This window comes from Chanos chanos, chromosome 2 (assembly GCF_902362185.1).
Source record: "Chanos chanos chromosome 2, fChaCha1.1, whole genome shotgun sequence".
NCBI classification, from domain to species: domain Eukaryota; kingdom Metazoa; phylum Chordata; class Actinopteri; order Gonorynchiformes; family Chanidae; genus Chanos; species Chanos chanos.
In genome coordinates this window covers 22,108,511-22,122,556 of record NC_044496.1, presented here as the reverse complement: position 1 = coordinate 22,122,556, position 14,046 = coordinate 22,108,511, and the positions used below count along the sequence as shown (strand labels likewise).

The 14,046-nt window shown below is 41.1% G+C and overlaps 1 protein-coding gene across 3 annotated transcripts; it reads right to left on the bottom strand.

The window, feature by feature from the left end:
• Positions 1 to 838: 838 nt before the first annotated feature.
• dync1li2 (dynein, cytoplasmic 1, light intermediate chain 2) lies at positions 839 to 14,046 on the bottom strand. Of its 3 annotated transcripts, none has more exons than XM_030765765.1 (13): positions 13,952 to 14,046; positions 13,047 to 13,120; positions 11,414 to 11,530; positions 11,012 to 11,242; positions 5,837 to 6,003; positions 4,389 to 4,482; positions 4,136 to 4,271; positions 3,691 to 3,802; positions 3,509 to 3,568; positions 3,059 to 3,100; positions 2,705 to 2,822; positions 1,872 to 2,003; positions 839 to 1,211 (listed from the first exon to the last, which is right to left on the bottom strand). In XM_030765765.1, the coding sequence occupies exons 1-13, from the start codon at positions 14,044 to 14,046 to the stop codon at positions 1,102 to 1,104; spliced, it is 1,488 nt and encodes a 495-aa protein (XP_030621625.1). In that variant the 3' UTR covers positions 839 to 1,101. The 3 variants fall into 3 exon arrangements, with proteins under 3 accessions (XP_030621625.1, XP_030621627.1, XP_030621626.1); XM_030765766.1 differs by having other exon boundaries at positions 1,105 to 1,206; positions 13,952 to 14,031; XM_030765767.1 differs by lacking the exon at positions 11,414 to 11,530 and having other exon boundaries at positions 13,952 to 14,031.

Below are 14,046 nucleotides of genomic sequence, written 5' to 3'. Positions count from 1 at the left end.
GCAATTCCTCATTTAGAGATTAGCATCTCCACTATGACACACACAGTATACTGTGCCAGGCACTTGGGAGTAAATGTAGGAAAGATGCTGCCCTGTACCTCTCCTCCAAACAAATCTGTAGCCTCAAAAAAAACAACTTCCCACTGCTCAATCTTAATCCTGCCAATCCTAACTTACTTTTCATGTGAAAAGTTTCATCTGAAATATTTCTTCATAATTTGTCAAAATAACTGCATTTTATACAAAATCAAACCAAAGCTTGTATCGCAAAAAAAAAACAAAAAAAAAAACATTTTGCTCATATTTACAGAACTGACAGAAGGGTAAATTAAGTGGCTCTGCCATTCTTATAATGATATTAGCCAATAGGTATTTTGTCATTAGTGTCATGACATCAGTGGAATTAAACATGTTAAGTAAAGAAGCTTAACGGTTCACGGATAAAATTGAAGAAAAAGCTCAACTTTTTATATAAATACAAAGGCATCATATCTACTTTTTTTGTTTGTTTTTGATTTTTTTTTTTTTTTTTACATATACATACTGTTGCGAGTATGTTTCATTTATGGTTTCATTTATGAATGAATAAATGAAGGCTTTCATTTTTTGTGGGTGTTTTTCGTTTTTGCTTTTTGATCGCAACTCCTGAAGCCACTGCAATCCTTTCATGAGATCAGCAGAAGAGGAAGCAGGAGCGTGTTTCAGCGCCTGCTGGGGAGGATACGGGAGGGTAAAATGGTTCCCCTAGTTAAAGGAGGCCTCAAACACTAGGGGATTTGGCCGTCTCCCAACGAGTGTGCACGCATCACTTAACCTGCCATGCCTCACGAAAAAAATAACAACTAAAAAAAAAAAAGAGTTCAAAATGAGGGGGGGGGGAAAAAAGACAGATAAGCACTCAAAACCTTTTTCTCCAAATATCACCCTCTTCTTCCCCCACACCAGAGCCAAAATCTCTGATATTAACACATTCTGCCATGCCGAGGCGTGTTTGTTGATGTACATACACGGGGGGCGAATTTGGTCATAGATAGTTTGCTTTATGTTTATAAGTGTGTTTGACTTCCAGAGTGTTTTAAGCGGACAATGCTGTTAGTGCGCTCACGCCTCGTTCTCCGTTGCTGGGGTGTTGTTGGCCGTTACCATGGAGTCGGGTTTGCGAGTCATTCGGTCCAACTCCGCCTGGACGTCAGTCAAAACCGGCTTCTGCCCTTGGGAAAACAAAATTTAAAAAAAAAAAAAACACAAAATAGAGAGTAATCTTCTGTAGCCTCTGTGGGGTCACATGTATATGTGTATATATATATATATATATATATATATATATATATATATATATATAAAAATAACACAGAATTATGGGAAGCCGAAATGTGGAGCTGCGGATGTGGTCCCATGCTGGCATGCTCGTCATAGCAAAAGCCTGTGATTGCACACATGCAAAACTACTCAAGAAATCTGGAACAGAAAGAGAATGCTTGCGTGCACTTCATCTAGCTTCTCACAGCAATGCCACTTAGATGTCTGGGTTATGGCATCTGATATTTCTGTGAGAAGACGAGTTTGGTTGGTTAATATATTAAACTGAAGTGGAGGAGTAACAAATGCCATACACCACAGGATAAAAATGGACGTGTAGTGACATGAAACATGCGTTATGTTTGTTAAGGGCAGAGACATTAATTAAATATGACATATCACCAGCCACAGAATAGTTACTAGGATAGGCTTTTCACCCACTCCTCTGAGCTGTGGGAGTTCCTCCTGTTGGCTCTACAGGTAAACCTCCAGACAACAGCACTGTCCAAAGACAACTGCAGAGCATTTGGAAAGACCTTGCTGGAGATAAAAACGGGATATGATGGCTTTACCTGTTTTCTTGGCGGCACTTTGTACTGCTGCTCCTCCTCCTGCCCCCGTGCCTGGGCTGCCTGGAGAGCCAGTCTTTTTACTCAATAGGCTGTTGAAGAAGTTTGCCAGCACTCCCTCGTTCGCTGCTGCTCCTGAAACACACAAAAGGAAGACTACGTTAATTCCAAAGTAATCTCAATAAAATTACTATTTGGGTTAAGAGTGTAATAATACTACCATTCTGTTTTTGAAAAGATGACTCATTTTAAGAGTTATTTGACCACTTTCAATCTATTATTATCATGGACTTAAGGATTCTGATCCACTTGTCTTGTGTGCTCCAATTTTCACTTAAGATTCAAGGTATTTGCTGAACCTGGTACAGGAAAATAGTTCACTTCTTCATAAAGACAGCAAATTCTGACTCAAGTATTCCCCCTTCTTTCTCCGCTCAGTGGCGGGGGGTTCCGCTTCATAATGAAACTTGATTTAATTAAAGTGTATCAGATCCCACTTGTATGTGGCCCTCTCCAACTGAGTTTAATGATGGAGAAAATGTCAATATTTTTGCTCAGGCGAGGCCAACATAGGCATGCAGGAATCCGGAATACTTCCAAAAGCCTCCTGAGGAGGGCAATGTTTATAAAAAAGAGAGAGCGAGAGCAACAGAGCGAGAGAGCGAGCTCATATTACAACCAGATTTGTGCAGAACAGTGATCCTGCATGGCTGCACACTCCATCCTCTCAAGTGTTAATCATTACACAGTACACACTATTGAAGAGAATAAGAGTTTGTCTACACTTCAGGGTTGAAAAGAGGAGGAGGGATGAAAGATTAGCTGAGAGGACTCACCCTTCATGTTGGGGTCTGGTTTCTTCACTGCAGTCATGGGTGAGACACTAGCCACGTTGGTGGGGCCAGTCCGGCCTGTTGGCCGTGGGGAACCAGATGCGGTCCGTGCAGGAGACTCCTACCCAGCACACAGACATGCCAGAACAAGCAGAAGGGTCAGGCAATTGGCCAAACTCTCTTTTTTCACCAAACAGTGGTTGGTTTCACACATGAAACCTAATACTGCTATGCTGGGTTTTTTTTAGCTGATCTCAAACAGTCACTAAAAACCTCACTGCTGCTACCGACTTCTTAAAGCATTAGCAAAATGACAGGTTTTAGGGCAGTGTTTTTTGAGTCAGTTGTCTCACTTACTGTTCCTCTTGTTGGTGTGGCTGGCTGCTTGGCCAACAAGGACTGAAAGAGGTAGAGAAAGAGAAGCTGAAATGAACTGACAAACTTAAAACAGTTTACAGCTATCACAGAAACTTATACTGCATAAAAATGATTCACATCAGTTTATTGAAAAGTGGTTCCTGATTGAATGAACGAATAAGAGCAAAAAGTCACTAATTTGTTCAATCATAAACATAAAGTATGCAATAGCTTTGGTATCAATATATCTACAGACATCAAGGGTCTGACATTCAGGGACAGAACAGAGCCTACAACTCTGATATAGTGTCTGTCCATGATCATTTTCAGCAGCACTAAAAATGTGGACATACAGCTGTGTTAGACCAAGTTCTGCACAAAACAACGCGGCAGAAATGCTAGTCAGCTACTTAAAAGTACTTTACGTTAGTAAGTCACATGGATATTTACCTGCTGCTTCATGAGGAAGACCTGCTCGTCTTCTGCGTTTATCTCTTTATCATGTACCAACTTGACAAATGAGAGAAGCAAAAAGACCAGGAAAATTAGACAACAAGACTCTAAGCTTAACACTGTCTTCATCCCCTCATTATGGCTTTAACGAAAAAAATCACTCGAGTTCCAGTTCTCACCTTTCGTACAGGGGGCTTCACGATGAAGTCCTCAAAAGGATCCTCAGCTCTCACCGTTGTGAAGTTTTCATGCAAAATGGCTATTTTCTTTTCATTGTCCCATCCAGATGGACTACAGAGGTTTACAGGGAACAGGAGTCACCAGGTAAAGTATGTGCCGATTGTGTAACAGAAAGTTGTCTTAAAGCTCCCAACGATCCACCAGAAACAATGTAAATTTACACTATGTTTGTGGCAGAAGTGTTCAGAATTGGCAAACCCAAAGTTTATGTTATTAGGCAGTAGCCAAGAGCAAGCACTGACATTTCAGTCAGCTCCTTCAACTTTAATTACCTTACACTTACAACATGGTAAGAACGTTCAAAACCTCACTGAAGTGACTCCTTTAGTGATATCATTTAGAAGTGGAGAGTGCATTGGAGGACTAAAGGTAAAAGGCACCTACATGAACACGGCATCCTTCTCCACCACTAAGGCAGATGTGGTGAACTGGAAGTCATATAGTTTGTGCACAGTGTATTTGTAGAGGAGGTCCAGGTTCTTCTCCTCTTTGACAGAGGTGTAAATCAAAGCAGCACCATCTGTAGGATAAGATTAAGGATTGACAGGTGCTAGCGATGTGTTTGCGAATACATCTACGCAAGGGAAAAAGGTTTTGAGTGTGCAAGAGATGTACGGAGGTAAGGCAGAAAGGATACACTGTAAGCAAAATCGTCGAATGTGGGACTGTATGAAGTCAAAATGCTCCTCTCTGTAGTCATGTTCCTTCTCCAAGACGCTGACCGCGTCACACTGAAAAAAAGAGGGAAGCAAAGAGATGGACCCTTAAAGTGAGAGATAAAAAGGAAGAAAACACAAGTTACATACATGGAGAGGTTAAGAGAAAAAGGCAGACAAGTATTTTGTCCAGATTCCTACCCTCCATTTCAGAAGGCTATGGGGGCCCGATCCATGTAAAAACATCACTTGACTGGTCATACAGCTATAGCTGAGCATGACTCAGGGAAAGGCAACCAATGTCTGCACGATTAATGCAGGAGCAGCAGATGTCAGAAAGGCCTGCTCAAATATGCAGCAGGTCTGCCATAAAATATAAACATTGGCAGAAGACTCCCAGCAGGCAAAACACTTATTTCACAGTGCTAGGGACCTTCAGAGTGAGGTTAAATTGAGAACCACAACCAATTCTCACATTCAACACATCCACAGAGTGTTCTGTGAACAACCGCAGTTCTGTGAGGTATACTTAGTTGCCAAGGCCCAAACTATAGACAGGCCCCAACAGTAACTGAACTGAAGGACATGCATTCCATCTGCTGCCATTCATTTTAATGTCAAATTACAGAACTGAAACAACAAAATGACACTGCAGTATGATTATCTAAAGAGCACAAGTCTATTCATTTTTGTTTTAACCACTGGTGATTTCAGTCTTGCAAACTGTCTCCTTATGAACTTTGCCATTTATTCAGCTGTAACACTAGTTTAGACTGGACACTGTAGCCCCTTTATTAATTGATTTGTGGTGTGGTGTTTTCAGTTTAAAGATGTTAGCTCAATCCAATCCATTCATGGACTGCTGATGTTCTAAAGCTCTAAACTCAAGTTCTTTAACATCTAGGTGCGAAAATCAGGTAGAATAATGTTCTTTTTAGATTAGAAAAATTAACAAATTACCAGTGATTGAACAAAACATTGAGGTTCCAGAGGTGAAAACAAAAAGGAATAACCCCAAAAGAAGTAAACTTCACTTCAAAGCTAGAAAGGAAAGAAGCAAAGCATTGAGCACGTTCTCATTCCACAGAGCATGTGAGGGAGAGATGGTGAGTCTGCAGCCCTATCCCTGCCGGCTAAGGAGCCTCTATAAAGACAGGCATTCATCAGATGAGAACATTGCCACTGGGTGAAGACAAGACACCGAATAACACAAGACAAGAAGGAACCGTAATGAAACTTTCCAGTGCAGAGAACTAGTTTAGCTCACAGCGCTACTAAACCATGGACAAACATGCTCTTAAATCTGTATCTCAAAAATTGTGACACACATGGTAAATAATTCAAGTATCATATGTCTGTGATGTGTTGGCATCAGAAGTGATTCATGTAGTAGTGTTGAAAGCGTCACTGGCCCAAGCAGTGTTCTTACCTTTGTACAAACTACAAGCACTGGAATGCCAAGGTTGTGTGTTAGGACATTTTCTCCTAAGGGGAGAAGCACACCCTCATCTTCTCCCCCAACTGGGGGTGCTCGTCTCTGGGGAGAGGCTGTTGTGGTGTCCTCTGGTTCCACATACTCCTGGAAGGCTTTCACCACTACAGATGACAGAAAGATAAAAAAGTGAGGGAGGAGTAATCACTTCCACCTGTCTGAAATGGAGAAAACAGAATTCTGCGTCCACATTCATTTAAATGTGAGTAATTGCCTTAGATGATAAGGCAGTTGCCTTTGATGATAAGTTCTGACTTCACATTGAATGTTCAAATTTACACAGATCTCCACTGGAAAACTATTTGCACAAACCAAGCATGAGCCCGATTCACACCCAGTGTATGGCCTGATCAAATAGTAGACCAGAAGACTTAATAAAGGAACATGCTTCAAATCACAGCTAAACATATTAATCCTGCTGAACATTCCAAAAAAATTACATAAGTTAAGACAAAGTACCAAGGAGTACCCTTAAAGAAAATGTCTGGGGCCTAAAGAGGCAGGCTGCTAAAAACACTCATAACTACTGTCACATCCAAGTTTGATTAGCCACAGAGGTCTGGGTAAGGGCTTAAGAGATAAGAACAGACAGCAACTCCAGATTGAACACTGACTTTCCTCTGAAAGGCTGGTCACAGAGCTGACAAACACCACACTATGTCTCACGCACGGATCAAATCCTCAGACAAGGGCTGACTCATCCTGCTGTGTCAATAGGTCCATCCAAAGCTACCCAAAACTGTAAGCCTGCTGGCAAACAGCGAGTCCCAGATATAACCACAAACAGTGATCCATCTGTTAACAGAAGTGGCATGAAGAGGTATGAAGAAGTAATGTGTACCCAAAATGCAAAGCTGTGGCATGGCTGACTGTGAGCGAATCCATGAGGCTCTCTGTGGGGGCTGGAAGGAAACACTTCCTCAGGAACATAAGGAATGCAGTTATAGATGACCCAGAAAGCCACTGCACTTCACCTCCCCCCATACACTACAACTCCACCTGAGTCTGCACAATAAGCACAGGCAAAGAACTAGCACAACAGGCTAGAAGAAAGAGAGGCTAATGAAGCGAGGACACTGATATCATTTTTCCACAATCACATGGACTTATTTCCACTCCCTTTTCTGTCTAGAGCTTCCTGGAACCAACCATGGCTTTTCTTGGTCTTGCTAAATCCCTGAAGTATTATACCTGGAACTATTTCATTGTGAATACCCCGAGTGTGGCTAATGACGATGTCATGGCCACTAACTGGTTTAAGTATTTGTTGTCATGGAGCAAAGACTGTTGTACAAGTCATCATTTTTCAATGCCTGGTTTAAGGACAATCTTAAATAAATCATCCAGAAGAACAAAGATCTGTGCGTCACGGACCAAGTACCTGCACTTACTGTGCAGATTAACCATGTCCAACAGGTCCTTGAAACATTGGACTATGATTATCGAGTTAATCAGTGCGCGGGTTCCCACCCTATCAATAAAATAAGGAGCCATTTCCACAACAACAGAGCCAAATACATTCCCTTTACTAGACGATTCTGTGTTTTATGGAACACATGGTGACTCTAATTGGTGGTTATTTGGAAGGCTGTGCGGCCCTGTGCACTCTGTGAAACAATGCTATGAAATGCAACATGGGCTCTGCATATAATGAAGACAGACCACAAACCTGCTCGCAACCTGCTTCAGGTCTGGTTTCAGTCGTATGTGTCAGTGGATGAATGGCAAATGGGTACTCACACTAAAATGTATCACTGAAGTAAAACTGAAGACAAAAATATCACAACAGTCATCACAGTGGAAACAGAGTTTACATAACCAGCCTATATGGGTTACAAAGTACATCCTCTCAGTACCGTAAATAGGATCGACATTTCGCTTGGTAACCATATCTTGCAGCATATCATTTTTTTATGCAGACAAAAAAAAAAAAAAAAAGAAAGAAAGAAAAAGGGAAAGAATGCAGTCCTTCCTGACTCAGAGAATCTTTTGAGTAACAGACCGAGTAAAACAGTCAGGATTCATCTGAAGGTACTTTTTTACTCGTTTAAACACAGCAGCAGTGTCCTGGAGGCTGAGAGGAAGACAATGCTCTGTGGAGCTGTGGTTGATATCGCCCAAGGACAGATCCATTTGTGCGTACAAAAACAGTGGTCTATCACATGGCTGTGGGTCTTCAGACCTTTTTAATAATACCCTCAATTCTAGTGCTTCTTCTTACTGCTGCTGTTTTCATAACAGTCTCAGACTAACACGCATACTGAACATTTTTTACATAACTTCTTCCAAAGATCTCATGTTTTCAAGATATTGGTCAGTTTAGACACTTAGGTATAATTTTGCAGCAACTATAATCAAAATCCTCTCTGATACAAAGTTAAGTGTTCTGAACTCAGACACCTCAGTACTCAAATTAACGGATAATAGCAGGTATAATTTTCCTTTGTTTAACTCTGCCTAACTTACATGCTATTCAAACAAGGGTGGGGCTAGTAAACATGTGTCCACTGAGTAGTTTCACACATGAAGCATTTAACATTTCTTAAGACTCTTTGAGAACAAAGGGAATACAGACAAAACACTCACAAACTGAAAGACATTTCAACAAAAATGTGAAAGTCTCCACTAAGGAAATGTAGTCTATACACTCAACAAAGTTTTGATGACAGAGACAGAGATAAATAAAACAATGAGCTCTCTATCAGTAACTGCATTAGAAATACAAATCAGTGTTGGTGCACTGAGGGACAGTCCATGGGACTGGGGCCTTGTATCCTAAGGAGAGTTGCTCTGTCATGTTGTCCTATTTCTACTCCTCTAGAGTGTCCTACTCCACATCCTTCCCAGTGTTTTGACTCGCGCGTCAGAAACTCATGATGCAACGCCCTGCAAGAGAGTCTGGACACATGCCTGCGCCACTCCCTCCCTCTCCCTCGCTCTCTCTCGCTCTGTCTCGCCTACTCCCAGTGCTGGGCAGAGTCTAATGATGACATCATCTCCTCCTGATATACTCCTGCAAGAGTAGTCAAAAGCTGTCTAGCTGTGCTTTGCCAGGCCATAAAAATTCCAATTTAGCATGGTAGCCTTGTTTGTGGACAGCCATTTTATTTTATATCAGGAGTTGCTTGACAATTTAGTTACACTTTCTTCACCCTCCACAGTGCATTCATCTTTGTCAGATAAAGTGTTAATCCAATGCAACCTAAAGCAAGTAATACACAGGTGTTTGTCTGTGTCACATACAAAAAAGAAAAGAAAAGCCTGAAAACTAACCAACACAGCTGTGGCAAAAAGGAAAAAAAAGAAAAGAAGAGATACTTTGGACATTTCTGGAATGCTGGAAGCTATGTTTTGGTGTCTTGGGCAATGCAGCCATGGAACAAATAGAATGACTAGGTGTAAGCCAGCCTTCCTTAGCATTCAGCTATTCTACATGACCCATACAATAGTAGTAAATTCAAGGACATATCCACTGAACGGTTCAAATGATGCTTGTGATTGGTTTTACTGATACTTGCAATGGCTGTGGCGATATGCAGTATTATCATTTGGAGATTTCACGTATTCAAACAGCATAATTATTTCTGTCAATTAATGTTCAGGTGTACTTTTTTTTTTTTAACTTAGAACATAAGAGGGGGCCAAACAAAACAAGAATTTAATATACCCTCACATACAGATTTTTTTGAAAGTCTGCTTATATCCAGTCAAGCAAGTTTAATGAAGCATAGTCTGTCTGAATTACATAATCCGTGAGTTTCAAATTTCAGACAAAACATAAATGTCAGTTCCAGGCTACTTCCCCTTTCTGCTTCACACATTCGCTTCTGTTTGACATGTTCAGAAATGGCCACTTCACCACAGCATGGCTGCACTCCCCTGAAAACTACTCGTCTGCCACTGAATTCATGCACATCATTCAAATCCAATGAATGAAATCAACAACTAAACCGTGTTACAAAATATAACTCATCTTCCATGATATTCAGACAAAAGCTTTGGTAATAAATAGCAGTCCTACAGCTGGGAGATTAGAGACTCTAAAGAATGTAAACAGCCTTTACAAAACTGCCTATTCCACAGACACCTCTGCCTGATATTCAAGACCATGCAAATTCAGAGGACAAAAGAGCTGCTCATGAACACAGCACTCTATGCTCTCTCTCACTACACCACGTATCAGAGCAAGACTGCAGAACCTCCAAACACACGGGACAGAATGCAAATTAGGATGGTTTGACCAAATTTAACACAATATTCTACATGCTTACGATGCTGCCAGTCACTACGATGATGAACCTTTGGTTTATTTACACATTTTACACAGCTTCTGTTAGCTTCATATCTCCACAACTTTTAAATGAGCTCTATTTAGAAATCAGTGGGGTTCTTTTTTGTTTTGTTTTTTAATTATCACAAAATAGAATATTTCTATGTACTTTGATGGAGCGGTTATGTAAAAGATGATGAATGTAGTGATTGAAGGACATAATAATAAGTTGAGAGTCAAGATAGCTTCAGTGGAAATGTAAGATTTTGCACAGTTGTAGAGTCACAACACATGTTGACTCACAGATCATAATCAGGTTACATTTTTCATAACGTAATCAAAGGCTGCACAGAATGAGCAACATATCCACTTGAGACTTTTGTATGTGACAGATAGCATTTTCAGGTATATGTGAAATTTTGTAATAAATCAGTTTAAACTTCTTCACAGGGATACAGGAAAGTCCCTGACATTATATAATACATATTTGCCTCCAAGGTAATTACACAAACATGGAAAATAAAAACTGAGCCACCAGGAACCGTCGATCACTCGGAAAACTAACTGTGCATCTCCTATTCTGATGCTTTACCATTTAGTAACAAGCTGAGACCAAGTCAAAGTCTTACTACAATCCACAGTTTCAATTCACCCAGAAGCAAATTCAGAAGAACAGGTATGAGTGATATTGGGTCTGTTTTGATCTTTGGGTGTGAAATGTGCAATATGGAGGCTATGGAGCTGTGGACATGCACATCCTCATACTTTTTGTGGTAATTCCTGAATGTAGCCTTTGACCATGAAATAGCTAAGATAAGGACTGAAGTTGACTCAACACTCACTCTTCTGCTCTAGCTCCCTCATCTCCTCTGGCGGGATCTTCAGTTTGTCCACGTGGTCACGCAAAACGCTGGTCCACTTCTGCAGCGACTCCATAATGGCCCATGGCCGTGACATGTCCACAACAAAAACGGCCAGACTGTCCTTCAGCGTCTCAGCCGACACGGCGAACTTCAGCAGGCCTTTGTGATACAGGTCTCCATCAAGGATCCACACATTACAGCGTGTCTGATCTGGAAGAAGGTTACAGACACTGTTATGCTAATGGTTTGTTTTGAACGCACTACAAATCAGCACAACTGTAAAACTGGTAAAGCCTTTCGTGTACTTTAATCCCTAATCTCATACGTTTTTTGACATATGTGCTGAATCCTATCGTTTCTTTTGAATCTGCACTCACTCACCATCTCTGTCTTCATCATGGACATTCAGGTACAGATACTCCAGTCCTCTTCCTTTTTTGTTGTGCTCTGCTCCTTGCAGCTTCGCCATAATCGTTGTCTTCCCTGACCCATCCTCTCCTGAAAGTTATGTGCAAATGACCTTTCTCATTGTGTGTGGACAACAAGTGACAAAAACAGTTAGCCCACGTCTTATGAATGGGTCCTTGAGAATATTTTGAAAACTAAGTGACATGAAACGATGAAGAGACAAAAGCTTTCGTTTTAAGTTAAAACAAAAAAAATTCAAGATCTAAATAAATGTGAAATACAGGTAATCGCCAAAATGAAGGAAAAGCCTAAGTAAAAGAGGCACACAACAGCTTCTGAGAGCAGGTGTTTCTGCACAGATGTAGTGTCTGGTACCCCCACCGAAGTTGGGGTATGTTCAGCAGAAGCTTAGGTGACAAAAACTGCTCAACATGCTTGCAGTGACATGGAACTCTGAAGAGACATTAACAAGTGTTGTCTGCAGTTGAACAGGCACAAGGCTTCAGTATAATGTCTGTACACTAGTTCTAGATGCAAGGCAAAACAAAATCAGCCAACTGTAAATATCAATCTAGAGTGTGAGCAAGCCGTTAAGGTCAGACTGTTGAACTTCCTAAAGAGGGACACTGTAGTCAGGGTCCTGTGCCCCCCACCTTCCCCCTTGCAACAATTACTGTTGAGAGCCAAGTGGTGCAAAATTAAAAACAATACAGTTCTGAGCTGCAGCAAAAAGTACGTGGACCCAAACCATCCTTCACCCTGTTCTCAACAAGCAAACAGGTCCATGTGCGACACACACAAAAAGAAACCTATTGGCCCAACTGCTTATTTTCCCGAGGTGGGGGCTGTGACTGCTCTGTCATAATATGAACTGTATTTTCCTGGGATGGTTGAGGTCAACTCAACCCCTTGGAAAACATCAATAAATATAAAACCATTCTAAGTGACTATCTGCATCTGATTATCTCCCATCTCTTCCAGCATGACAAAATCACCCATCCACAGAGCATAAGTAGTCAAAGAGAGCTTTAATAAGCATAAAAACTATGTACACCATATGCAATGGCAAGCTAAACCACCAGATCTCAATACAACTGAATTCTTCCAGGAGGTTCTGAAATGGTGCATGAGGGACACTTTTCCACTATCATCAACTAAACACCACATCACGAAATTTCTTGTGGTAGGATAGTGTCTCATCCCCTCAACAGAGTTCCAGACAGTTGCAAAATCAATGCCAAAGCTGAGTCAAGCTTTTCCCAGCACTCCAAATGGCCTGACTTAAAACATTTACATTTTTCTTATATTATGGCAGTTACCTATACATGATTATAATCACAATGCATTCTCTCTTGAGAGACTGAGGAACTGCAGGTTACAGAGATAAATAAAGACTGGTTCTTCTCTGACTACAGTCTTACAGTCCAAATGCTTTAAAATATCCAATTTAAGAACAATATATTCAATATAGGAACCTGGGGTTCATGTTTTTGTTTCCTTATGTCAGCTCACATCCTTATTGAGCAACCTTAACTCAAGTGCGTTTTCAATATGACAGTTTCAATGATAAGTTTATTGTAATGATCAGGAATCTCTTATCACTTACCGAAGACCAATATATTTTTCCCAGAAGGCAGTTTGGAGCTTGACCGTGTGGAAACTTCGCTGAGAATTGAAGACCTAGAGGCATTACATGGTCAAATTAATTATAGATTGGCATCGATTTACTTTTCACATGATCCAACAAGTAATCCACCAGGTGGCTTACTATAAATAACAATCGTTTACTACATGGTCATTTGTCTCTTCACGCGACCTAGTTTAATGAAACGAAACCAAGATCCACTTGTCAACAAATCAGCAGGCTAGTCGTCTATAAACGTTTGTGTGTGAACCAGGGTGTGTAAAATTGACACTTTACAGACGCCGGTTAACTGTACGGGGCCAACAACCGCTTTGACGCGGACTGCTGGTGAACTGTTAGATTGACTGTTAAACTTTGCAGCCATGCACTCCGGTCTTACTAGTGCAGAACATTCAGCATAAGACAGAAACCCACGAAAAGCTCTCTGTTGACAAGCTGCATCTAATTTCTAACAAAGCTCAGGCTTACTCCTCAACTGTCACCAGCGAATGCTAAAGTGCAGCAAATTAGCCATATAACGTTAGCACGGAGAACGTAAAACAACTTTCTACAGCAAAGGCGCTTGCTACCACTCAGAGCTGATGTTAACTGTCTTGCGTTTGAGCCATTCATAACTACTTTGAACTATCCACTGATACATTTAATGGTAACGAACTTTTTATCCAACTGCACCGTATCCTCGGCAACAGTTACTGACAGTTTCTGACTAGCCGGCTAACTACTATTCTGTGCTGTTTTGAAGGCACAGCCCGGGCCGGCGTTTGAACGGAGGCACCCGACAGTGACAAAGCACATATCAACTTGGCGGATGAGCATATCTCTGCGAAAGTCAACTGAACATTTGTCGCTCAAGCATGTAAGCGTACCAAAGGTTTTGTCCTTCTTCATCCTCGTTGTTATTTTCCATAGTGTCGCCTGTCCCGGCTGCGCCCAGTAGCTTCTTCTCCAAAACGGGAGCCAT

What these genes read in the sequence shown, in the direction of transcription:
- dync1li2 (XM_030765765.1), bottom strand. Translation starts at nt 14,046, where the DNA reads ATGGCTCCCGTTTTGGAGAAGAAGCTACTGGGCGCAGCCGGGACAGGC. An exon ending in ACCAGACCCCAACATGAAGG is followed by an intron (nt 2,004 to 2,704) that starts GTGAGTCCTCTC and finishes TGTGTGTTTCAG; the next exon opens with GAGCAGCAGCGAACGAGGGA. An exon ending in AAGTGCCGCCAAGAAAACAG is followed by an intron (nt 1,212 to 1,871) that starts GTAAAGCCATCA and finishes TGTTTTCCCAAG; the next exon opens with GGCAGAAGCCGGTTTTGACT.